This window comes from Nyctereutes procyonoides, unplaced genomic scaffold (genome assembly GCF_905146905.1).
Source record: "Nyctereutes procyonoides isolate TBG_1078 unplaced genomic scaffold, NYPRO_anot_genome, whole genome shotgun sequence".
NCBI lineage: Eukaryota > Metazoa > Chordata > Mammalia > Carnivora > Canidae > Nyctereutes > Nyctereutes procyonoides.
In genome coordinates, this window is record NW_026575126.1 from 45695926 (window position 1) to 45721784 (window position 25859).

General features: G+C 49.4%; 2 protein-coding genes and 1 long non-coding RNA gene across 4 annotated transcripts in view; 2 read left to right on the forward strand and 1 right to left on the reverse strand.

Annotated features, from left to right (window-relative positions):
* The window catches only part of ATF7IP2 (activating transcription factor 7 interacting protein 2), a 52478-nt gene extending 50239 nt beyond the window's left edge, over positions 1-2239 (forward strand). For both annotated transcript variants that reach the window (XM_055340263.1, XM_055340264.1), the window contains one exon: positions 705-2239. In XM_055340263.1, coding sequence (XP_055196238.1) covers positions 705-1118 — 414 coding nt within the window. In that variant the 3' untranslated portion in view covers positions 1119-2239. The remainder of the gene's footprint in view (positions 1-704) is intronic.
* A 6629-nt stretch (positions 2240-8868) lies between these two features.
* On the forward strand, positions 8869-20878 carry LOC129519600 (uncharacterized). The gene is made up of 2 exons (XR_008666421.1): positions 8869-11347; positions 15127-20878. It is a non-coding gene; the product is annotated as an uncharacterized LOC129519600 (long non-coding RNA).
* EMP2 (epithelial membrane protein 2) overlaps positions 20295-25859 on the reverse strand; it is a 33631-nt gene continuing 28066 nt past the window's right edge. The window contains exons 4-5 of the mRNA XM_055340265.1: positions 24600-24746; positions 20295-23327 (exon numbers count right to left, since the gene is read on the reverse strand). Of these exons, the coding sequence (XP_055196240.1) occupies positions 23140-23327; positions 24600-24746 (335 nt within the window). The 3' untranslated portion in view covers positions 20295-23139. The remainder of the gene's footprint in view (positions 23328-24599; positions 24747-25859) is intronic.

Sequence of the window (25859 nt, forward strand, 5' to 3'; positions counted from 1 at the left end):
TTTTTGAAAATGTGTTTTTGTGCATCTACTTATTTATGCAATCAAAATAATTTAATTTTCCAGAAACTAGAAGCTAAAACTATACACACACACACACACACACACACACATATATTTTAACACAACAAAATGTTTTTTTAAAGATTTTATTTATTTATTCGTGAGAATACACAAAGAGGAGGGAGAGAGGCAGAGACACCAGCAGAGGGAGAAGCAGGCTTCATGCAGGGAGCCTGACGTGGGACTCGATCCCGGGTCTCCAGGATCACACCCTCGGCTGCAGGAAGCGCTAAACCGCTGAGCCACCAGGGCTGCCCCCAACAAAATATTTATAAGAGTAGTTAGCCATTGTTGATGAGGGTGGAGGGGTGATGGGGTGTTCTTGTACACTCACACTTTTCATGCAAATTAGCACAGTGTTTGATCACTTTTAGGGAATGAGATGGAATATTTGTCCAGAGTGTCTGGGACCTAACCCTTTCTGGATTTGTGATATTCCAGAGTGTAGAAATCTTAATGCCAATCATAAGCAGCTTATGCTTGAAAAGACTGGATCCAGCCCCACATATTCATGAAGCATCCTTTTGTTCTTATGATTTCAATAAATGGATCAGAGACTAGGAAATATATTTAGAACTGCAGTCAAGCCCTTTAATCAAAACCGGCCAGTTCAGCTTGCTAAACTTTACAAATGTGTTTCCTAGGTTGTTGAGTCCTTTGAGCACTTGCCACCTCTCCCAGAGCCACCACCACTCCTGCCTGAACTGGTAGACAAAATCCGAGACACACTTCCTCCCCAGAAGCCCGAGCTCAAAGTGAAACGGGTGCTGAGACCCAAGGGCATTGCCCTGACTTGGAACATCAGCAAAATCAATCCCAAGTGTGCTCCAGTGGAAAGCTATCACCTCTTTCTCTGTCATGAGAACCCCAATCATAAGTTGATTTGGAAGAAAATTGGAGAAATTAAAGCTTTGCCACTCCCAATGGCCTGTACTTTATCTCAATTTTTGGCTTCCAGCAAATACTATTTTACTGTCCAGTCAAAAGACATTTTTGGGCGATATGGACCATTTTGTGATATAAAATCTATCCCAGGGTTTTCTGAAAATCTTACCTAGAAGGGAAAAGTCTCCAGTAATTATATATTGTACTACATCGCTTTGTTTTTTTCCTATTTGATTTGTTGGTTTACAGTGTTCTCTAACACTATTTGCCATCTTAAAAGGTCAATTCAGATTGTGAACCCTTTGTATGGGGACAGTCGTCTTCCCTATGTTGTAAATGGCCTTTCCTTTCATGAATTTCTGATTTGCATTCAGTAAGTACTTCCAATGGATATGTTCTGAAAGATACACTACCATGCACCTGTGTCACTGAGCTGTGCCACGTACAATACCACTGGTCACTGTGGGCTGCTGCTTACTTATATCGAAGCCTTAGGATATAAGCAGCCACAATTTCCTCTGCCAGCAATCCACTGTTGGCGACTTGCTTTTGTGGTCAGTGTAGGTTAGTAAAAAAAAAAAAAATCTGCTCTTTACTGAGGCAGGATCAGCCCTGACGTGCATCTGACCAAGATCTTACAAAACTGTCTTACTCTGTTTGAAATCTAAGGGCTATTAATTTGCTCTCTCCCTTATTTTTCCTTTTTGGCTATGTCAATCCCATGGGGAAAGAGTCTGGAGGTTTTCTCCTAAATCAGTTTGTATATTTAGGTATATAATAAAATTAGTCCAACAGTGTGTGCTGTGTACACAGAACATGGAGGATCTCTTGTAAAAGCATTCTCCAGCCCACTGTTTCAGCTCCAGAAAATGGAGTTGTCTGCCCTAGGTTTAAGGCCTTAATTTGTTGGTTCTTCCATGCTACTGGCTGTTCATCTCCTGGCTGCCATCAGTACTCGGAGAAAGTAACGCGAAGGGACCCCAATAGATGCATCCCGTGCACACCTCTGTCTGAGGGCACTGTAGTGAAGCTGTGGCTAGCACAAGCCTCCTAAGAGACCCAGCGAGCAAGCAGACTGGATAAGTGTGCGTCGAGGCCTGGTGGGATGTTGAGAAAACAAACATGACTGTTGGTATGAAGAATAGTCTGTTCGCAAGAGGTGTTCTTCCCTGATACGGAGTTCAGTCCTCAGAGGCTCTTGAGATTTCAAAAATTGAATAAGGAATGGTTTTCTTTGGCATTTTGTAAATGTCTTCACATCTTCAGTCATAAATAAAGCTATTATTTTTCAGTCTCCTGTGTCCGTCTTCTAAAAACATTACAACTGGAAAGTCCAGATTCTGAGCTGACCCCCTGTGAGGTCTTGTTTCAGGCTCAGAGCAATGGTGGTGTCATCCTGTGGCACAGGACAAGGCTTCATTTAGGGGATCATTGCACTCTTGGGTTAGCGCAGACTAGACATTCATGTACATGCTCAGCGACGCCCAAAAACTTGACACCATAAGCAAGATTTGAGCGTGTGTCACCAAAGTGAGAATACATCTGCAACCAGCAAATCTGGAACGTCGGGCACACAGGTCTTCAGCAAGAGCTTTCACAATAAGTTGAGTGAGGAGGGCTGGTAGCAAGCATCTTAGAGCTGGGGGCTCAAAAAGCATTCATCTTTCCTGCCTTGTGGAGAGTGTAGGAGCAAGATTCTCAACCTTTAACCTTGCAGTGGCACCAGAAGAGAGCCAGCCTCAGGACAGGAATGACCGAGTACGTAGTACAGTTACATAGTACAAAGCGGAATGTCTGCCCTGATTCTAGGCAGGAAGAGGGAAAGCAAAGAGGTCTTCTGTGCCTGCTGTTTCTCAGTGGCCTTCAGCTCACCACAACCCTTACGCCAGAGCAGCATATTTGGGGTGTGTTTGGATTTCCTTCAGCATGGATAGAAATATCAAGTAGCTGCGTGTATCCCCTAACAAAAAATCTATGAGGCTGAAAGATAGCAACTGATTGGATTTTAGAGCTGCATTAGAGGACCTTTTTTTTTTTTTTTTTTAAAGTTCAGTTTTACTCTACCTTCTGGATTTGTGATAATGGGTTGTATATAAAAGTGTTAATCTCTGAATTTCTGGCACTTCGGCTTCTATAATGATTGCAGCAAGTTGAATCAGTCTCAAGGGACACCGCTATAGATGCGGTCACCAGCCAGATGTGTCTCAGCCCTTGTGGGGCAAGGACACATCTGGAAGTTCTTTTTCCTTCTTTGATGGAGGGAAATAATGTCTGATCTGTGAAGATAATATTTCTGTACTCAAGCCTTAGTTAATTAAAACTATTTTCCAACCCAATTCTTTTCCACTGGGTTTGGGGGGGATCCGGTGCATGCAGTTGGACAGGCAGGATGGAATGGACTTAGGATAACACAAGGGGCAGAGGATAGTTGATTTTTGCAGCATAGAGTTTTAACTCTTTGGATGTAAGGAAATAGTTTGGGGGCGCACCTGATGATGGGAGTGATTTGTGGGCCTGACGTCCAGAGTGCCTTGAAGAAAGGGTGCAGACACGGCAGAGAGGGTGGAAGCCACACATGGGGGTAACTACTCGGGGCCACAGGATATTTTCTGGCCTGTCTGCAAATGAACCTAGTCACCACCAGAACTTGAGGTCAGCTCCCGTTGGGTGAACTGTGCTGCTCTGTCCATGAAAAAGAAGTTGTCCCATAGCTAGGGACCCTGCCTTTTGCTCACACACTCTTGCCATGAGTGGCAAGCACAGATACTGGGGTAGTTCAGCAGTAGGATTTGGGACCTTGTTTCAGCCCAAACGAGCTCTGTATAAAACCAGTTTGGAAATTTATGCGCACAGGTTATTCCTTAGAGCCGAACAGAGAGGCCAGGCTTGGGTAGGCTGGGGAGCAGCCCGACACCAAGGAGAATTTCTTAGCAGTTGTGCCAAGAGGTTTATGACATGGTAAAGGTTTGGAACATGAAGCTCAGCGAACCCAAAATTGTTTTCACCAGTTCATTAAATTTTCCCAGTGAAATATTCATGTATTCATTCATCAAGGAATTGTTGAACAGTTGCCTTACGCCAGACACAAGGCCGGGGGCCAACATGGCAAACGAGTAGCTACTGTCCCTGCCCTTTAGGAACGGACCTAAGGACATTACCAAGTAAAAGTAAACAAGATTTTCAGACAGTGGCACAATGTGGTCCTTGAGGAAAAGGAGCAGAGAGATACAGGGGAGCGTGGTGGTGAGGCTACGTGAGACAAGCTAGTCAGGGAGAGCTTCTCGGAGGGGGCGGCCCTTAGGCCTGAAGGAGGAGAGGGCGCAAGACAGAGTACGTCTGCTGGAAGGGTTTGTGCCAGGTCAAGGGGTCTAACCCACACTCTGGAAAGTCCTTTGATGGAAGAGGATTTGGGCGTAAGAGGGGATCCCGTGGGCTAATGAAATGCAGTGCATGATTCATGGTGGGTTCTGGATTCAGAAAAACAGCTGCAGAGGACAGTATTTGGACAACTGGCAAAGTCCCAAATTATAGGCTATATAGATAATAGTGCTGTGTCCGTGTTAAATGATGGACACTTAACTCCGTGCCTTGACGGCAACTAACAAATGGTTCAAAAATACACACAGAAAGATGAGAGCAAATAAAACCACAGTGTTAATAGCTGGTGAATCTAAGTGGAAGGTGTATGGGTGTCATGTTATTCTTGCAACACTCCTGTAGGTTGAAACTTTTCAAAATAAAAAGGAGACAGCTCTTAGAGTCCATGTTGGGGTCCGGAAATCCTGATTGAGCCGAGATCTGCAAAACGGGTAGAGCTCACCAGGTTAAGAGCTCAGAGAAGAAAAGGTGCAAGAAGCAGGTGGTTTAGGATCATTGAGCGAGGCCTAAGGAGGTGAGCGTGACATGGACAGCAGAGTGTGGAGTACCTCCCAGGCCACCTGGTCTGCTGCAGTGCGGCCTTGCCTCTCCCCCAGCTAGCGGGGTAGTCTGTCTCTCCAGCCCCTTGACCCCAGGCAGGTCTGTGACTGCTTTGGCCACAGTGGAAACGATGCTGTGGCAGCTCTTGGAGCTGGCCTGGCAGCTTCCACTCCCTGCTTCTTGGAAGCCAGCCACCGTCTAAGAAGTGCAGCCACCCTATGATCACCTTGCTGCTAGTAGCTTATGCCATGCGACCCTGGAGGACGAGATGTCACACACGGTGGCAGGGGGGCAGCCCCACGAGTGAGGAAGCCGTCTTTGAAGCAGAAGCTGGGTTTCAGATGCCCCCGCTGAAGTCATGTGGGTCAGACAAGCAGCTCAGCTGAGCCCCATTCAAATTCCTGACCCACACAACTAAGCAAAACAAAAGTTATTTTAAGCCTCTAAGTTTGGGGCTTGTTTATGAGGCAGCAACAGCACCTGAGACACTGTTAGAGCCCGGCAGTCCCATGTTAGGAAGCTGGGCCATTATTATAAATAAATGCTGCTATAAACATAGGGGTGCACGCATCCCTTTGAATTTGTGTTTGTATTTTTTGGGTAAATACCCAGTAGTGCAATGACTGGATCATAGGTGGTTCCATTCTTAACTTTTTGAGGAACCTCTATACTATAGCAGCATTATTTACAATAGCCAAACCTTGGAAGCAGCCCAGGTGTCCATCGATTGATGAATGGATGAAGATGTGGTGTAAATATACAACAGAATATTATTCAGCCATAAAAAGGAATGAAACCTTGCCAGGTGCAATGACACGGATGGAGCTAGAGAGTACAATGCTAAGCAAAACAAGTCCGTCTGAGAAAGACAAATACCATAGGAAATCATATTGCACTCATGTATGATTTAACTGACACATGGACAAAGGAAAAAAAAGAGACAAATCAAGAAATAGACTCTTCACTATGGAGAGCACACTGATGGTTACCCCAGGGGTGGGGGTGGGGGATGGGGGAAACAGGTGATGGGGATGAAGGAGCGGTGATGAGCACCAGGTGATGGATGGAAGTGTTGAATCTATATTGTACACCTGAAACTAATATAACGCTGTTAACTATACTGGAGTTAAAATTAAAACTAAAAAAAAAAAAAAGAATCTGGGTCGTTATCTTGGGAGTGATGGAGAGCCAACAATGAAGACTTCAAACAAGCTGGTAAGAGGATCAGATGAAGTTGAGATCACTCTGGTTGCCGTGTAGAAGGTAAACTGGAGAATGGGTGGGAGTGGTGGGTAGACCAGGGGACCAGGGTGACTAACTGCAAGCCTGTTGCAATGTGCTGAACAACAGGACAGCAGCCGGCCTGGGGTCATGGAAGTCCCGTCCAGGGGCGGGAGACTCAAGAGGGTTTCTAGAAAACCCTCAATGCATGTACCAAGCCGACCTCAGGATCCAGTTACTCTGCCCTGAGGCCACTGAGGAGGCCAGAGTAAAGATGCACACCGTCCTTCCTCCAGGAAAAATAACTCGGCAGAGGGAAATGTAGAATGACCGCGGAGGGAATCGCTTGGAATCGTTCCTCTTCTTTGGGGGGGAATATCTGCTTTTACAAAAATAACTTTTATCGGACCAAACCAAATTGTTCTGGCTCATAATTGAGATTTTTGTTGACTCTAGAGAGACGTCGGTATCCCAGGTCAAGAGCCGACTGCTTGAGAGCATTGGGATGTTTGCGTTTCACTACTACATTCAGGGTCACCAATCTCTTCCCTAAAAGGCCTCATCACACAATTTGGAAAAATAGCCACCAGGTGGCAGTACGCCTCTTCCCCATCTTTCTGAAATTGGAATTAAACCTTTTTTCTTGAAGCGTTGAAACCCATTGTAATAACGCTACTAATATACTTGAAATATGGTGCCAGTGTGGCCGGTCTTTTAGCTAACACCTAGATACAACATGGATTCTGAAGGGGCTCAGAACAAGGGTCCCCCAAAATGTGCCACTTTGGCACGGGGACCATTTTGAGCTGAAGGCAATCAAGACCCAGCCAACTCAAGAAAAACTTTTACCTCTGCCTCAAACTACCTAATTCAGGTAGGGGGTCTGACCCAGAAAGAGAGCCATTACCAAGAGATAACTTTTTAATTTGAAATGACCTGTCCATACGGCAAAATTTCGTTTCGGCTAATTACCAAGCATTTGCTCTCCTTGCCCTGTGAGGGCCCTCTCCCCCACTTTGAAGCCCCAGGACCTTGTCTCATTCGTTGGCTCAAAATGACAGGCGAGCCTCAGTTGCCTGGCTTGTCCTTGGGTCTCCCTGTCTTTGTGGGGCTCTGGTATGTACTAATTCAATTTATTTTTCTCCTGTTAATCTGTCCCATGTTAATTTGATTATTGGACCAATCCCAAGCAAACAAAGCCAAGAAGGGCAGGGGAAAAATGCTTGCTGGCAATCTCGATTTCAATTTTGAATTTAACTCACAAATTGCAACTGGAATTGTCACAGAAGTCAGCTTTTCAAAAGCCCTTCCCTGACTGTTCTCAATTTCAGAACTTCAGTTCTACTTAGACACAAAGCCTTTGGGGTGGGGGGCACCTGGGTGGCTCAGCGGTTGAGCATCTGCCTTGGGCCCAGGACGTGATCCCGGGGTCCTAGGATCGAGTCCCGCATCGGGCTTCCCGCAGGGAGCCTGCTTCTCCCTCTGCCTGTGTCCCTGCCTCTCTCTTTGTCTCATTATAAATAAATAAAATCTGTTTCTTTTTTCTTTTAAAAAAAAAAAGCCGTTGCAGGTGGATTTTATCACCTTCCCCCAACCCTTCCTTCTTCCGCACTTTTGTCACATGGGAGTCAAATGATGCAGATTAAATCACTATCTCTAAGCAGAACCCAGCACAAGTGGAAGACTCACCTCTGTAAGACTCTAGAGGCAGCGTTGCCTGTGTTGACCGCCATGAAGATGGGAAGCTTCGCTGGTGGACTGCGTTGAGTGGGGCAGGTGCATGGCGCAGCAGTGACTCCCATTCTCATCCCCACCTCAGCTCTTCCCCTTTCCCAGGACAAGACGAAGCTTTCCAGAACTTTGCAGCGACACTCAGATACACAGAGAGAGAGGCCTTCAGAGTTGCCAAACAGACCAGAATTTAAGGAGTGGGGTTTAGAGAGGGATGGAAGGAGGGTCACATAACTGTGGTGTAGAGTAGGGCAGACTCAGAATGGGGCACACATGAGATGCACCTGCTCCAGGAGGTAAACGCCAACAGGCTTTTCCACCCTCACCGAGCCGAGGAGGGTCTACAAAAGAAACGCTGATTGGCCTCACATGCCGCAAGACCCCTAAGTGACCTGCCCGTCAGATTGCCCACAGGGAGGGAGAGACGATTCTCCAAAAGGAATTCCGGGGTGTTGTTACCAAAGCAAGCGGGACCGTGTATGAGCCAAAAAAAAAAAAAATCAATAAGTATCCAGACAATCAACAGGCCATGTGTGGGAGGGGAGGTTCCCTTTTCATTTTTAATTTATCAGTCTTGGCTGGGCTACACTCCTGTCGGGTCACTGTGCCTCCAAGCCACCTTCGACCTGATGTGACCTGATGGCACCCAGTGAGACGGAGCGGGGAGTGGCGGAGAGGAAAGGAGGTGGGGGGCTGGCAGGCCCAGACCTCCCCAGAAGCACTCCCGGTGCCGGCCCCCTGCCGCCTTCCCTGGGGTCCCCAGAGCTTGTTAAGTAGCAGATTCCCGGGCCCCACCGCCCAGGGTCAGGCTCAGCCTGGGGGGGGGGGCCGGGACCCCAAGCTCAGCACCCGCCGACTTGAAATCGGCGGAGCTGCCAGCACCATGCGGCTGGTCACATGTCTTGCCCCATCTTGCCCGCCAGGGCCAGGAGACAGGCCGAGCATGGTGGGGGCTGGCAGGGGGCACTGAGCCATCACCCCCTCAACATGCATCTGGGTGCTGTGTCAGCGCCCCCCCACCCCTGGGAAGCTCCCAGAGCTTCCATCCCCAAGGTCAGCTGAGCCCCCACCTCCTCCAGGAAGCCCCCCTGGATGCGGCCCTGCTCTTTGGGGGCTCACTCCCCTCTGGAGCCTTCAGCACTTCTCTGAACCACCCGTTGGACACTGTGGTGGTGTTTTAATTGTGATGAAAAATAAAACAGCCTCTTAAGGTCTTGACTGTCCACTATCATTCCCCATAAACACTATGATGTATATGGGATTTCTAGAACTTTTTCAAAGCTGCATGAGTGAACCTCTGTCCCCTGGAACCGCAGCTTCCCCTCTCGCTTCCCCAGCTGCTGGCAACCACATCCTACTTTCTGTTCCTGTGAGTCTATTTGAGGTACCTGGTGAAGTGCTATCTAGAGGTGGTGACAAACTGAGTCCCCATCAACAACGCGTAGTGGGGACGCCTGGGTGGCTCAGCGGTTGAGCACCTACCCTGGGATCCAGGGATCGAGTCCCACGTCAGGCTCCCTGCATGGAGCCTGCTTCTCCCTCTGCCTGTGTCCCTGCCTCTCTCTCTCTCTCTCTCTGTGTGTGTCTCTCATGAATAAATAAATGGAATCTTTAAAAAAAAAAAACACTGAGTGTTTAAGAACACTGAGTGGATTAAGAAACACTGAGTGGATTAAGAAAAGATGGTGTGTACATACAATGGAGGATTAGGCGTAAAGAAGAAGTAATCCGGTGACGAGCAACATTGTGGACGGACCGGACGACGTTATGCTAAGTGAAGTTAGCCAGTCACAGAAGGTCAAATACTCTAGGGTCCTGACTTATTCGATCGCACCTGAGTTACAAGGCGGCCCCATCACAGGTTCTCCGCCCCCGGCTACCCGCTACCCGTTAGCATCACCTGGAGAACCTTAACAACCGCCCCACCCAGGCTGCTCCCCAGCCCAGTAAATGAGCACCTCTGTGGGATCTGGGCTCCAGGAGCACCCCCAGGGGCTCCAGCACGTGCCAAGGTTAGGAATCCGGGATGCGGGGTCAGCACATCTAATCCCAAGCCTTGAATCTGCCACTTACTTGGTAGGTGCCCTTGACAAGAAGAAGAGATTAACGGCCCTCATTGAGCACTGACTGTATGCCCCCAGCAAGTATGCCACAGCCAGTCCCATTTTCCAGGACGCAGAGGCCCAGAGAAATCCAGCCGTTGGCTGTGGGGCACACAGCACGGGAACCACTGGGACCAGATTTGCATGGAGACGGCCAGCTCAGCAGGGTCCTTAGCCCGGTGAGGCCAGTCTCCTGGGTCCTACAGAGGTAATTCCCCTTGATCTGGGTGCCACACCTCATTCTGAAAAGGTCTGGGGGGCTTCACAGGATCCTTTTTTCTGGACAAAAGTCCCAGGATGCCATAGGATGACAAAGATGAAGGGTGGGCTTCAGAAAAAAGCAAACGTAGTGGGGCACCCAGGTGGCTCCATCGGGTGAGCATCTGCCTTCAGCTCAGGTCATGATCCCGGGGTCCTGGGATCAAGCCCCACGTCGGGCTCCCTGCTCAGAACAGAGCTTGCTTCTCCCTCTGCTCCTCACCCCGCTCATGGTCTCTCTCTCTCAAATAAATAAAATCTTTAAAAAAAATAAAACTTAAAAAAAAAAGCAAAGCTAAGAGCATAGAGGCATAGTGGCCCCTGTTAACACTCCTGTCCCCCGTCAACACTCGGGGTCAGACAAGAAAGGCGGCCGCCCTTCTGGCCGGGCTCTGGCTCCCGCAGCTCACTCAGCCACCATTCCCTCCTGGCCGAGGTGGCAGCACATCCTGGCAACTTAACTTCTCCTTCTGGGGGAAAAGAAAAAAAAATCTATTATTGAAGGTGACCCTGTGCCAAGGGCAGGTCACCCCTCTCTTTCCTCGCCTGTGTCCAAGCTCCTGGTGAAATGACGCTATTATCCCTCTGCAAACACGGAGGAGCAATTTCCTCCTGGCTCCTCCCGCCTCTGTTTGTTCCACTGGATGACAAATATTGAGCAAATGTGCAGTTTGAGCTTGGGGACCAGGAACATCCCGTGCTGTCCTCCCGTGTGTTCAGACAAGCCCAGGGCCACAGTGGGGCAAGGCTGTCATTGGCTCTGCCCTGTTCTCCCGCGACGGTGCGAGCTGCATGGGGCCAGCCACCCTCAGAGCAGTTTCTAGCAGCGTCCTCACCCTGGCAGCGTCCCCAGGATCGCCAGGCACCATATTTCCTGGTATTAAAAACCCTACAGCAGGGGCTCCCAACTGGCGGCAGTTTGGCCTCCGCTCCCCAGGGGACTTTTCTTGCTGCCACAATTTGTGGGTGGTGGTGGGGGTGTCTACTGGCATCTGATGGGGGGAAGCTAGGGCTGCCGCTGAGTGCCAGGTACGCAGAAGGCAGTCCCCACAACAGAGCACGATCTGGTCCCCAAAGTCCATTGCGCCAATGCTGAGAAGCTTCAGTATGGACTCGGGAGCTCTTACAAGGACGAATTTTGAAAGGACACATTGACAGGTGCTTTTCATAATGTAAGTATTTATTTACTTATTTATTTATTTTTAAGATTTTATTTATTCATTCATGAGAGACACAGAAGGAGAGAGAGGCAGAGACACAGGCAGAGGGAGAAGCAGGCCCCATGCAGGGAGCCCGACGTGGGACTCGATCCCAGGTCTCTAAGATCACACCCCGGCTGAAGGCGGCGCTAAACCGCTGAGCCACCAGGGCTCCCCCATAATGTAAGTAGTTAAAATGGCTTCAAAGTAGTTTTGTGCTGAAGATACTCTTGTCTCATGGAAGGATGGTAACTTCTGGGGGCGCCTGGGTGGCTCAGCGGTGGAGCATCTGCCTTTGCCCTAGGGCGTGATCCCAGGGTCCTGGGATCGAGTCCTGCATCAGGCTCCCTGCAGGGAGCCTGCTTCTCCCTCTGCCTGTGTGTCTCTCTCTCTCTCTCTATGTGTGTGTCTCTCATGAATAAATAAATAAAATCTTTGAGGGGGAGAAAAGGCAATAGTAGTGAGGCAGAGACCAGCAGCTACGATGGTCTTTCCTTCCCTTAAAAAAAAAAAAAAAGGTAACTTCTGTACTGACACTCGGCTGTAAACTGCAAATCTGTCTCGAGGCTGTAATACTCTACCAACTGTCAACAAGAGTACAGAGGTCGCATGGCTAAACATTAATTAATTAAGCTAATGAAAATCGGTACAAAGCAATGCTCTGGTCGCATAGATCGAACTGCATGGTAATAGGGATCAACTCGCGTCAGCTTCCATCAGCTGTGTTGGGTTTGGCTAAACTGTATGTGAAAGAACCTTAGCTTCGCTACGGGGAGGAGGAGCTTCGTTGCTATGTTGTGTGTCCACACTGCACCCCTAGGGGGTGATAGTGTCACCGGCTCGTCCACTTTCTGGCCTCTTGGCCTCCCGGAGTCCACGGAGCAAGTGCCTGGGGTGCTGGATAATTTTTGGATACATATTTTTTGGAGGGGTGGAGTACATAATGATATGCGTGTCCTGGTGTTTACCTCCAAATGTAAAATTAAAACTCCTCTGACTTATGTACATCGGTCTGACCCCTTAAAAGGATGGTTTGCCAACGGTGACCATCTGAAGAACCTGAAAGTCCTAAAATTCAGATCCTGGGTTAGTCCCTTTGAGATGTAACAGGTCTGGAATCTGCATTTTCGTGAGGATTCCCTAAATGGTGTGTGTTCTAGATGGTTCCATTGCCACACACACACACACACACTTTTCTCTATTTTATGGCCCTGAAGTCTGCACTAACGGATTGCATTAACGGCCTCAATACGTGGCTCCCTCCCACCCTCACCTTCTCACCCCCATCCCCTGAGGTGACTGTGTGGTCCTATCACTGAAGAAGAGTGTCGGTTTCCCCTCCCTTGCACCTAGGAGAGATCTGTAGCCGGCTTGGCCAAGAAAAGGCAGCGGAAGTGGTATCCCAGTCCCAAGCCTAAGAGAACATATATGTTTCCGCTTGCTCTCCTGCATCTCCCCCATCACTGTGAGTCTATGCCTGGGTCAGTCTGATCCAGGACGAGGGATCTGTGGGACAAGGTTGAGTGCCCCAGCCATCTCAGACAAGACCAGTCCTCATCAGCCAACCCCCAGACTTGGGGGCACGCCCAGCCAACCCCCAGCTGAGCCTGGACCTGTGAACAATGAACACTCGCTGGTGTGTGCCAGCGTGCATTGTGGCTGCTTGTTATGCAGCTGTAGCTAGCACATCCACTCCCATCTTGCAGGTGTCCACCATCCGTCAAAGGAGGTGGCTCTGGGAAGAAAAGAGACCAAAGGAAATGGCTTAGTCTCCTTGCTGTACTTCCCTGCTCCTCTTGTCACTCGCCCACCAATAAATTGAGGCCTCTCTACCTGACGGGCTGTCATGAGAATCAAATGTAATGATACAATTCATGTGAAGGTGTTGTGCAAACCAGAGTTCTTTCTGGGTGTCTCTGCGGGTACTTAGCATCCTCTGCATGGTGCCACATTGTCTTGCATGTGCCCTGAATGCCCACAACCCTGCGAAACAGCTGGTCCTGTGGCCCCATCCCATCTGCCCTCAGCTCTCCTAACACAGGTCTTGGCATCAACGTCATGTTAGCAACAAGTCCTCACCTGCCCTGAGTTGCTATCTTCCTGTCACACCATTTCCATGTCCACAGATTGCACTCCAATTTGTAATTTTGTTCACCTTGCTTGTCGTCTGCTCCCCGCTGCAATGAAAGCTCCATGAGCGCGTGGGATGTCTGGTACATCCCTGAGTCTCCATGCCTGCCCCAGTGTGTGGTGCCCGATTCGCTCAACACGAATCGGCCGAATGGGAGACCAGAGGGACCAAGCATTACCCCATTTTGCAGATTAGGCCATGAGGTCTGCAGAGTCTAATAGCTTGGCAAGGCCTCTCTGTGACTAACTGCTGAGTTGGACTGGAACCTGGGCCTGTCTGCTTCTGGGGCCCATGAAGTGACTTCCAGGTTCTTCAGATGGTCACCGTTGGCAAACCATCCTTTTAAGGGGTCAGACCGATGTACATAAGTCAGAGGAGTTTTAATTTTACATTTGGAGGTAAACACTAGGACACGCATATCAATATGTACTTCATGTTCCTTCATGTGGCCCAGCCTGGCCTCCCAGGCAGGGTTTGGTTGGTTGCAGAAGTCCTAGGCCATGGCCTTGGGTGGGAGCAAGAAATGCAGTGATCAGAAAAGCCAAATCCTAGCTCCTGCTCCCCGGGGCAATGAGTCAGAAACCTCAGCTCCTTAAAAAGCCAGACACGCTCTGTAATTAGTGCACTCCAGACCCCTGGCAGAGCGGCCGCTCCTGCCGGCCGTGTGGTTCCACACAAGGGCCCTCCTGGGTCACTGCCGCTCCAGAAGCTCGAGTGGGGCTTGTGGGCAAGGGGGGGTGAGAGTACGGGGCGTGCGGGCTTCCGTGGAGGCTGGCAGCGTCCGATCACACACCCAGGTGTGGCTAAACCCAAATGCCTACGTCTCATCTCCCGTTGGATTGGGATGTATTACGAGGCCAGCTTGAAAGAGGTTCAGAAAGAGCAGGCTCAGGCAGTCCGGTAGGGAGGAGCTGCAGGCCTGTGTGAATCCCCTTCAGCCAGCGAGGACGTTGGCTTATGCTTTTTTTATACTGTTGTTATGAGGCAAATACCCCAAGTGGTACCCAACGAATCTAGGTAGCACCTGCAAACACCCCCACGGAGGGAGGCCACTGCCTTCTCTGTTCTCTTGTTAGCTTTCTAGTTACGTCAGGCAGCTATGGTCCTGATCATATTTTAACACCTTCCCGTCTTTTCCTAGCCTCCTTTCTTGGGGAAGGACCAGTCCTCAGGTCAAAACCTCCACTGGACGACAGTTTGTACTATACTCTTAATCGCATTCTTGTTTTAAATCGTATCTAGGTCACTTAGGGCACCTGATGCCGATTTTCAACTTACCTTAGAGTTTCCCTCTGAATAAACGTATTTCTGTAAAGAAATAATTGCTTTAAAGAAAAATGTCCAGTAAATAATAGTGCAGGCTATCAGTGCCTGTAAGCAGAGTAATGGGCGAGAGATGGGTCAGTAAAGCTGGGAAGCATGAGCTCAGCTGTGGGTTAGCAGGGAATGGGATTCTGATAGGATGTAGACGGCAGTTGCCATTGGGTTCGACTGCCCAGCACTTGAACTTCCGTCCTCTGTTGGGGAAATCCCTTCCTCCTGAGTCTTGGCAGGTTGCAACCTTACCTCCCACCACCAACGCTGAAAATGCCCACTAACTAGTTGCCAGCCTCCTTTGCAGCGAGGGCGTGGTCACACGACCCAGGCTTCGCCCATCAGATGGATGCACCTTGCCAGGCTCGGCCTCCGAAGGAGTAGGGATGGCACGGACTGTTGCCTTCCGTCGGAGCAATGGGCTGCACAAGATCAAGTTCCCAGCACAAAGGACCACCTTGCGGCGCCGGCGGTGAATTCCTTACCAAACTGTTCTGTGGAAGAATGTGAGGCAATCAACAGGGACTTGGCTGCCTACTTCCTAGCCTCTGCCCCACCCGATTTCCTGTTACTGAATTCCTGTTCTGCGGAAGTCAGCCAGTCACTGTTGCTTGCAACGAAGAAGAGGAAAGATACAAAATTTGGACGCTACGAGCAACAGACACTCTAGTGTGCAATTGGCCAGTCGAGGGGGCAGGGCCACGAGGACCTGTTATTCCAGGCTGGGATGCGGTGGCCCTTGCATGATCTTTGCAAGACATTTGTTGGACACGAAAGCTCGGCAAGCTTTCCTGTAAAGGGCCAGATAGTCACTGCATCAGGCTTAGGGTTCAGTATGGTCTCTTTGGCAGCCACTCACCTCTGCCTTTGAAAGCGGCCGCGAACGGTGTGTCAGCTGGTGTGTGTGTGGCTGGTTGCCAAGATCATTTTGCTTACAAAATCAGGTGGTGGGCCGGATTGGGCCCATGGATCAGATGTTTGACACTGGTTTAAACTGTTGTGGAAACATATCTAGCTGCTGCCACGTTCAGCTTCCTAGAGTCTTCACTAAGCTCCTTCGAGAAAAAGTCAATCTTGAGCCACAGGTGGCTCCTTGAGTGGCAAAAGTGGAAGACAATAGGGCATCACTGAGATTCTTTCTGCCTGAAGTCTTAACAATCTAAACTGATAAGTCCAGGGATTCAGAGGTTTGTGGGGATGGGCGACTCAAATTCTAAGCCAGGAATTGGTGCGCTTGGCCCGTAAGGGCCAGACGGTAAAGAGCTCAGATGTTACAGGCCACATAAAGCCTTTGTTTGTTTCTTCTTCACATTTTTTTGCAACTCTTTAAAAACAAAAAAGCAGGACACCTGGGTGGCTCAGAGGTTGAGCATCTACCTTTGGCTCCAGTCATGAGCCCACAGTCCCAGGATCGAGTCCCACGTCGGGCTCCCTGCATGGAGCCTGCTTCTTCCTCTGCCTCTGCCTCTGTCTCTGTCTCTCATGAATGAACAAATAAAATCTTTATAATAAAAAATAAAAACAAAACACCATTCTTATCTCCTGGGCCATTAAAAAGCAGGCTATTGGCCAGCGAGCCTGTCATGTGCCAAACTGTGCTCTAAACTATACAGATCAGTGGTGTGGAGGCAGAAAGCGGAGTGGAATGGACGAGACAACTAGAAAAGATGCGCCAGGTCCTAGCCTTTTCCACCAGAGGGACAAGCCCAGGGACATAGCTTGGACTATGACAGCTTGAAGTTATTGCCTCAAGACATAGAGCCATGACACTAGGAGACAGCAATTCTCGAGCTCAAAGATTAGGCCCATCTCATAAGAGACCATAAGACAGAACCATCCACCTATGCTGCGCCTGGATTCCTATCAAAACCTGTGCGACAGGAGCACCTGTGTGGCTCAGTGGGTGAGCACCTGCCTTCAGCTCAGGTCGTGATCCTGGGATCAGGGAATCGAGTTCCACATCGGGCTCCCTCTGCTTCTGTCTCTGCATCTCTCTCTGTGTCTCTCATGAATAAATGAATAAGATCTAAAACAAAACAAAAAAACCTGTGTGATAATAAATGCTTGTTGTTTGAAAAAAGAAAAGATCCAGGTACTATCTCTGGCTGACTTGCCCACTAACTAGTTGCCAGCCTCCCTTGCAGCGAGGGCATGGTCACATGACCCAGGCTTCGCCCATCAGATGGATGCACCATTGGCCTTATGGCCAAAGGAACCTTATCTGTGACCAAAGACATCCCATGACTGTCCTCCCCTGAGGCACTTCTGAGACACTGGGCCTCATGTCCACAGAAAGGAAGAAGGGGCTCGTCTCCACTGCCCATCTTGGGTATGGCCTTGGAGGGCTGTGCCCGGGAGATGGTCCCCCTGAGTGGAATCAAAGGCCATGAACTGACCAACCACTGACCTCACTCTCCACCAGGGAGTGGTACTTGCAACTGACAAGGAACTTTGGCCACTGGGCATGGATTCTCCTTCTGCTCATCCATTTTCCAAAGGGGATCATCTCTTACAGGGATTCTGTTCCTTTTCCCCCATTACGTGTTGCTGCGTTGGGTGTATAGGACTTAGCTTTTTGTCACAGGTCACTGGGCCATGAGGAGCCACATCTGGATCTGACACAGGATAATCCATGTCACCAAATGATTCTGGAGCTGGAAGTACTAACTGATTTTGGCGTCAGGGTGTGTACCTCTTGGAAAGGGGTTAGTTCACTTTATGAATATATAAGAATCTTAAAAATTCTTATGAAGTTTTGTGTAGACGTTGGGCAGCCCAGGGACAGACTGTGGCAGACCCTGTTGGTGGCCTCTTCTCTTCTCTAGGAGTGTGGTTGATAAGTATATCCCTCACTGAGAGACTCTAATGCCCAGCTAAGAGGTCAACACCAGTCGTAGTCATTTTAATTACCTCTCCCAGTGTTTGGGTTAAGCATGAAAATCGGAATCCTCAGGCACTGGGAAGAGTTTGCCAAAGGATTCTAAGAAAACTCTTCTTGTTCCTAAAAAGAGACACACACGAAAAAAGACAGTACCCTTCTCATTTGATTAGACCAGGGAATGGCAAACATTTTCTGTAACAGGCCAGATAGTATTACAGGCTGCAGGCTGTGCGTGTTCTGTGGTAACCCTCCCTATGTAGCCTGAAATCAGCCTGCATGATATCTAAACAAAACAGCCAAGCTCCAATAAAACCTTATAGATGGACGCTGAGATTTGAATTTCATGTAATTTTCATGTGTCACCAAGTATTCCTCTTTTCACTTCTGTTTTTTGTTGTTTGTTTGTTTTTTTTATATTGGGAACTAAGATAAGTCTAGACAATGGCAGGGACTAAGTACCAAACACCCAGCACAACACTTATGCCATAATACATACACAAATACTTGGTGAATAAATATTTATAATACCCTCATGATGAATTGACCCCTTTAGCAGAAATATTAGTGCACCATCATTACTGCAACATCAGAACACCTAGATATCAAGCAATAGTAACAGATCCAAGTAACAGATCCAAAGGGAGGGATACAGTAATAGTAGCAGACTTTAGTACCCCACCGTCAGCAATGGATAGATCATCCAGGCAGAAAATCAATAAGGAAACATTGGGTTTGAGCTAGACTTTAGACCAAATGGACCAGACAACATCTATGGAACGTTCCCTCCGAGAGCAGTGGAATATACTTTCTTCTCAAGCACGCAGGGAGTATTCTCCAGGATGAATCATGCTAGGCCACCAATACTTGGTGAATGAATGAGTGGCACGCTTCCTTCCAAGTGGAAGAAATATATAAAATTGAGTTCTCTGGGGTGCCCACCATCTATCTTCCACATGGACCAAAAACCAAACCAAACTGACCATGAAAAGACCCTAGAAACACAAAGAATACAGACAGTAAGTAAGCCTTGGAGGTTTTTAGTTTGCAACTCCTACGTAGAGACAAGTGAACGCAGGTTCTCCATATTTGGCATTCCTTCACTAAAAATTCAAGATCTCACTCTGTCTCTCTTCATCTATCATCTATCTATCCATCCATCCTGTCTGTCCATCCTATCTACCTAACCATCCTATTATCTATCTATCTATCTATCTATCTATCTATCTATCTATCTATCTATCATCTATCATCTATCTTCTATCTATCCTATCTATCCATCCATCCTATCTACCCACCTATCCATCTTATCTATCTATCTATCTATCCTGTCTACCCATCCTATCTAATCTACCTATCCATTCTATCTTCTATCTATCCATCCTATCTATCCATCCTATCTATCCATCCATCCTGTCTGTCCATCCTATCTACCTATCCATCCTATCTATCATCTATCTATCTATCTATCTATCTATCTATCTATCTATCTCTACCTATCATCATCATCAATCTATCCATCCTATCTACCTGCCTATCCTATCCTAGCTATCTACCTATCCATTCTATCTTCTATCTATCCAACCTACCTACCCATCCTATCTATCATCTATCTACCTATCTACCTACCTACCAATGTATCTATCATCTCTTTCTTTCTGCTGAATTTTTCATTCTTTAGCAGAGTGTGCTGTAAAGATAGTCTGATTTTCATCATCGCCCAACCCTTTAAAGCAGAAGTCTTCATTAAGCAAACTGGAGAAGAAGGCTATATGATTTTCAGGGACCCTGCAAATAGAAAATGTGAAGCCATTGGTTCAATATCACTAAGAATTTTAAGACGGCACCAGCAGATTGCTAACCAAACAGGGAGTCCTGAACAACTGCAGGTCATTCTTCCAGGAAGCTGGTTCCATGAGAGGCAAAGGGGTGGAAGCTGTCCTGTGAGGAACTCTCAAACATCAGTTGCTCGCTATAAAAACCGCACGATTATCTTGATGAGAAATCACGTGGTGCCCTGCCACTCAAAACGGTGGCAGTCTACACTGGATGCTGGCACAGTTGGAACACTGGAGTCTGTTGCTCTGGGCCATTTGGTTCCAAACTTTATTTGCCATGTACAGTTTCACAGTATATAAAATATAGGAAATAAACTATTTGAAAGGCACGTGAAATAGAACATATCTAACCAAAGTCACATTTTGCCCCCAAACCAAGATTCAGATTTAGCCTCTAGGCCATTCCCTCACATTTCCCCCAAACCACTACTCCCCGCAGTACACAAAACTGTCTAGTCTGCTGTATTATAAATAACCTTTCAACTATTAGCGAGTTGATTCCCCGCTCAGGCAGATTTTAAATGAAGCCACAGCTACTATCAACCTTCCAGCTACTGTGTTTAGTGTGTGTATGTATGGGCTTGGGGGTCACAGTTTCTGCATCATCAGTAAATACAGAGCATCAGGGGACTCCGATGCGCTCAGGCTCACAACCTACAGCAGAGAGCATGGGGGTGGGGGGACGTCGCCAACTTTCCTGTATTCACGTATGAATATACACATTCACTCAGAGCAACAAATCAATCCTACAAACTCATCTCAACAGAGACCCAAAGTCATTTTAATGCAAATAACAAAACAAGTTAGTCTGTCTCCATCCATAGCCCCTCCACGAAAGAAGTACAGTACTTTATAAAAATGTTCTAAAATGCGCAAACTACAGTTCCTTCAAATACAATTGTTACGGGTAACACATTTGGTCCTAATATTTGCTTCCTGGATGTCTCAGCTAATTTTCTTCATTGGGGTTGTTCTTGAGTCACTGATAATAAGCACTGAGTGAGGGCTGGTTCTGCCTACAGATAAGAAGTTTGGACAGTTTCCTCCTCCCACCATCACCTCTTCCTTGCTTCCCCGAAGGCATGTCACACCCGTGGGGGATGGAAAGTTGCTCTCACGTTTCACAAAACCTTGGTGTCACAGATGGGTGTGGACACTGAATGCTACATGGTAGTGGTGACCAGCCAGGAAAACCCCTGGGGTCGTTTTGGATGCTCACGGACCCCTCAAATTTTGGGGAAGGATGTTCACACACTACCTAGAGAGTAGGCTTTCCAGATTTCTGGCTCTGAGCATTTTTGTTTCCAGTGTGGCTACAAGAGAAATCTGGAAGAGCCACCTGGGTGGAAAGCCCTGGGGCACTCAGGCCCACCTTCCTCCTTGAGGCTCAGATAGCATCTTGCAAACCCCAGGGGTGTGACCCACACTCCTACCCACAACAGGACTTAAAAGAGTTTTCCATGGAGACAGGAGGTGGCAATGTGTCCCGTCCCTGTCCCTGTGTCACCTTCCACCGTGCTGGTGACCTCTCCATGAGGAGGGGGCCCTGTCTCAGAGAGCATATCTGAATTTGCCTGCCCCGTGTGTTGAGAGCCTCACACAGTGCCTGGCACATAACAAGCATTTAATACTCTGTTGAAAATGCATGCACGAATGAGTGAATGGATGGGTGGATGGAGAGAAAACCTGATCTTGCCCTGGTGTCCACGGCGGCCCTGAAACCATTCAAACCAGACATCCTCCCAGCTCCACGGGAACCAGGCTGATGACAGAGCATCACTACACTTAGCAGAAGGTCAGGTGCACTCAGCAGAAGCACTCACGTAGCGTCAGCGCAGAGGCGTGGCCATCAGGTCCACCCGCGGCCCCAGCCACATGTCCCCAGCAGCGCGCTCAAAACTTAAGAGGCTAATAGGCAGTGAGGGGCAAAGAGCTTCTTCCACAGGTACTCCGGGGCCACCTGCCTTGCCACACACTCACAGGTGCTTTCACGCCTAAGGACAAACTCCCCATGGCCACGTTCCACAGGACAGTCTCAGAATCGCCTGGAGCGCTCTTCACCCAGACCCTGCCAAAGCACGTCCCCAAGTGGCACGGTCCACGCTGCAGCTTGAGAGTCACGGCAATCTGGAAGCTTCTCACGGCTTCGTTTGCCATCAGGACCCCCAGACCCTCCAGGGAAGTGTTCTCTGGGTGTGACCCAGACACCATGGCCCAGCGAAGGCACTCTGAGGGGCTGGTGGCAGCGGTATTTTAGCCCATCTAAGTGAGCGTTTCACTTAGAAATGCTCTCGTTTGAACCTGCGGTGTGTCCTCTGCAGCTTTCCTTGCAGCGTGTGATTACCTTCCCTACATTTTCAATCTACCTCCGCCGCAGGATGGTGAGGCCCCGAGGACAGAGACTGTCCCCACGCGGCAGCCCCTGTGCCCAGCAGGCACCAAGCCCTCCGTGATGTATGCTGGCGAATGAATGGCAGGTGGGTCCATGGAGGCTCTAGGAATGGGGGATTGCAGAGGCCGGCCAGCCTTAGAAGGCAGGGCAGGAGAAGATGGGCCTTCAGCACCCCTGGGCTGTCTGGACACAGGGCCCGCCTGCCATTGGAATGGCCCACCTGTGAGCAGCCATGAAGGCCGAGAGCTGATGGAGGCCAGGGGCGGCCGGCACCTCGTCATCTCCCCACGACAAGACCTTTAACATTTAGGAGACAGCTCCACTCGCCTGGCCCTGGGGCCGAGGTCCTCGGCTTCACTGCACCTGCACATCCCAAAGGAGCTTGTCAGAAATGCAGGTGCCCAGGCCCCATCCTTAAGGCTCTGATTCCATAGGTCTAGGGAGGGGCCCCCTGCCAGTCCGCATCCTACTGCATCTGCTGGGGATCACATGCTGAGGTTCTTGGCCTCAGGGTGAGCCCAAATCTGACCCCAGGCTGAAGATCGCCTTCCCCAAGGCAAATAGGAAGCAAGTGACACTGTCAGCAAAGGTGGGTGGCACCCTCTGGCCACCAGCCCATTACAGGAGGGTTGAGGCTCTGGTCTGGATAGACAGTAAAGCAGGGCCTACTACACCTGTTTCTCACATGGAACTTAGCTAAACATCTGAGGAGGCTTCACCCCTCCCCTGGACTCCCTCACCCTACCTCCAACACTCACACAGACAGAATGGGGAGGGAGGGCTGAGCTGAGACAGGGCGGGGGGGCTCGGCATGGCTCAAAACCTATGGAACGATGTCCCCCGAGACCTGGTGTTCTTGGTCTCCTGTCCCATCACATCACACCCCCACGGTTAAGAAACATCCTGCTGAACCTTTATGGATTTGAGTATTGCTGAATTTTGGGCTTTGTGCCGCCGCCGTTGAGACTTTCAGATGGACAGGAGTCCCGAATCCCAGCCTTCATAGTCTAATTCTCTGATCTCAAGAATGCAAAAACACTCTTCTCTCTCTCTCTCTCTCTCTCTCTCTCTCTCTCTCTCTCTCTTTTGGCTTTTAAAGGAAACAATATGTTTGCTAGAAAAACCACACACAAAAAAAAATGGATTATATACAAAACGGTTATCTGAATGTGGATTCTGTACTGCAGCAAAAGCGACCTAGCTCCCCGGGTTCTATTTGCGCTTCCTCAAGATCAGGTACATGAGGCCGCTGATGAAGGTGAAGGCGAAGGCCACCCACGCCAGGATGAAGGAGTAGCCGTAGCTGCCGTCCAGGGTCAGGGAGTACCATCCCGGGTTGTTCTTGTGAAGGTCTTCACGCCGGTCTGTGTATATGGAGGCTGCAATCATGACACACAGGCCTGCCGAAAGCAAGCAGATAATTAAATCACAGACCACGTCATAGCGTGCACCACGGACCCGAGCGGACCGCGGCTGGACAGGAAGGCAAAGTCAGGCTCTGATTATTGGCGGGTATTCCTTTTAATCTATGGGAAAGATCACAAGTGGTAGTTTGTGGCAGGACATTGCTGCCTACCCTGGAGCCACTTCACTTCCCGCTTGCTCTGGCTGAGCCCGATTTTGCCCGGGCAGCTGTACACCCAGCCCAGAGGCTAAGCCATAACTGGTCTAAGCCATGGGTCAGCCAGACAGAGAGTACTTTCGGGTTTGTGTGCCACACACACGCTCTGTCCCAACTACTCAGCTCAGCCCTACTGGCGTGGAAGTGGTGGTGTGGAAATAGCCAGAGGCAGTATGCAAATAAGAGGGCGGAGCTATGTTCCGGTAAAATGTCATTTACAAAAACAGGCAGCGAGCCAGATCTGGCCCCTGGACCATAGTCTGCCAACTGACCATCCCGCCCACTACCCTAACCCCACCCAGGCAATCCTGTTCTTGTTTACTCATAACAGTTTATGGATCCCTATGTGTCCCAGTTCTGGCCACAGAAAAATCCTAGAGTGAAAAAGACTACTCCCTAGAAAGACACAGATAGGGAGGAGAAAGCATTTTTTGTTGCTGTACTTTCCCGTGTTTACTGCTTTAGATATTGTCAGGTCAGGATGAATGTCTGGAGCTGCAGCAGCCTTTCAGGGGCCATGAGGAGGTCATCACTGACACCCTGAAGATGAAAGCATCCGAGGATCAAGTGGAGGTTCTTGATGCTGCTCAGCTGCCAAACCTACAATGGCACCTCCCACCTTCAAGCTTCTTGTTGTATCAAAAAAGTAAAGGCCTTTGTGGCCAAAGTCATTGTTAACTGGCTTTTTTTCTCTTACTCGAAGTCAAAAGCATCCTGAGTGAAGCACCAACAGACATTAGTGGGAGGATGAGGTCAAGTACCCTGATCTTCCCTGGGGAAACTGTGCCTCGTCCCTCGGTACCAAGACAGTACGTTCTCACGACCACTCGTCCTTACCCTACAGAGGCTGGCTCAGGCTTCGTGTCTTGGGCACGCTGGCCCCGACCCTCGGACCTGACCCTTCCAGACTCTGAAGTACAGGATGTCCCGCCGCAGCACGGCGGCCAACATCCCCGTTCCAAATCCACACCTGCCCCGCGGCTCCTGACTCCTCCGACTCGGTGGCTGGGGAAGGAAGTGCTTCCTCCAGGAAGCCCGCCATTGTACTTACACGACATGAGCTGGATGATGGAGGTTAACACGAACCTCTCTCCCTGCTTGAGGCGGAAGAGCTGGAGCAAAAAGATCAGGAAGGCAATGCAGCAGAGGATGGTGGACAGGATCATGGTGGCCTGGACCGCCTGCATCGTGGAGTAATCTGTGGGGAGAGGGCGAGAGAGCATGAGGGAGGACAGCAGATGCCCGGGGCCCCTCAGGGGGTTCAGCGACGGTGCCGGCTCCAGAGTGAGGATGACAGGAGCAGAAGTAAATATGCATAGCATGGGCTCGAGAACAGTCAAGCGGTCTCCCCAACATCCCCTCCCTGCGGCGACCATCTGTGCGCGGGACCAGGTGACCCCACTGGCCTTATCCAGGAAATGGAGCAAGCAGTACCTGCTCTGTCATTCGTCTCAGCCTGGGTATTGCCCCCAAATGCGAGGCTCGTGGTCAGGGAATTTGTTTTTTTTTTTTTTAAATGTACAAACGCTCAGGTTTCAATCTGGCTGATTATGGTTTGGGAGCTCAGGATGGACGGGGGATGATTAGGGATCTCCAGAGGAACTCTTGGGGGGATTTGGGGCTCACAGGGCTGCATGACCTTCAGAACGTGCTCTGCAGACTACCTAACACCCCCTAAAAGGACGAGAGTTAGCCTTGCGAGTGCTGCTTAGGAAAAGAGAAAGGGAGGTTTCTCGGATTAGCCTCGGGGAGCGGGGCTCGGCGACGGAAGTCCCAGCAGAGAAAGGAGCCCATCTTGGACGGAGGGCACCACATGTGGGAAGGACACGGCGGAAGGCACACCCTGCAGGTGGAGAGAAGGGGTCAAGGGCACAGACCGGACCTCCTGCATAGTCCTCAGTGTCCTCACGTGAAAAAACAGGGATGGTAACAGCTCCCACTGTATCAGGCAGGGGAGGTAGAAAGAATTCATCCACTTGAATTTAGGGGGTGCTGCAAAAGGGGGGTTCCCGTGTAAGGGCTGAACGTTATCACCAGGAAGGCAGCTAAGACAGGTGAGGGGACAGTGGCCAAAGTTACCCAGGAAAATCTAAGAACCAACCTTCTTCTTTTTCCCCAATTTTGCCTGAAGCATAATTCGTAAGCATGTAATGAAAGGCTTGGAGCCATGAACCATGGTTCTTCTGGGCTGCGCATCACAATCACCCCCAGAGCACCCAGGCCCTGGCCCCATTCCTCATGTTGAAGAAGGAAGCCCGACCCACACACAAACACACACACACACAAATACACATGTTGCGACTGCATTTGT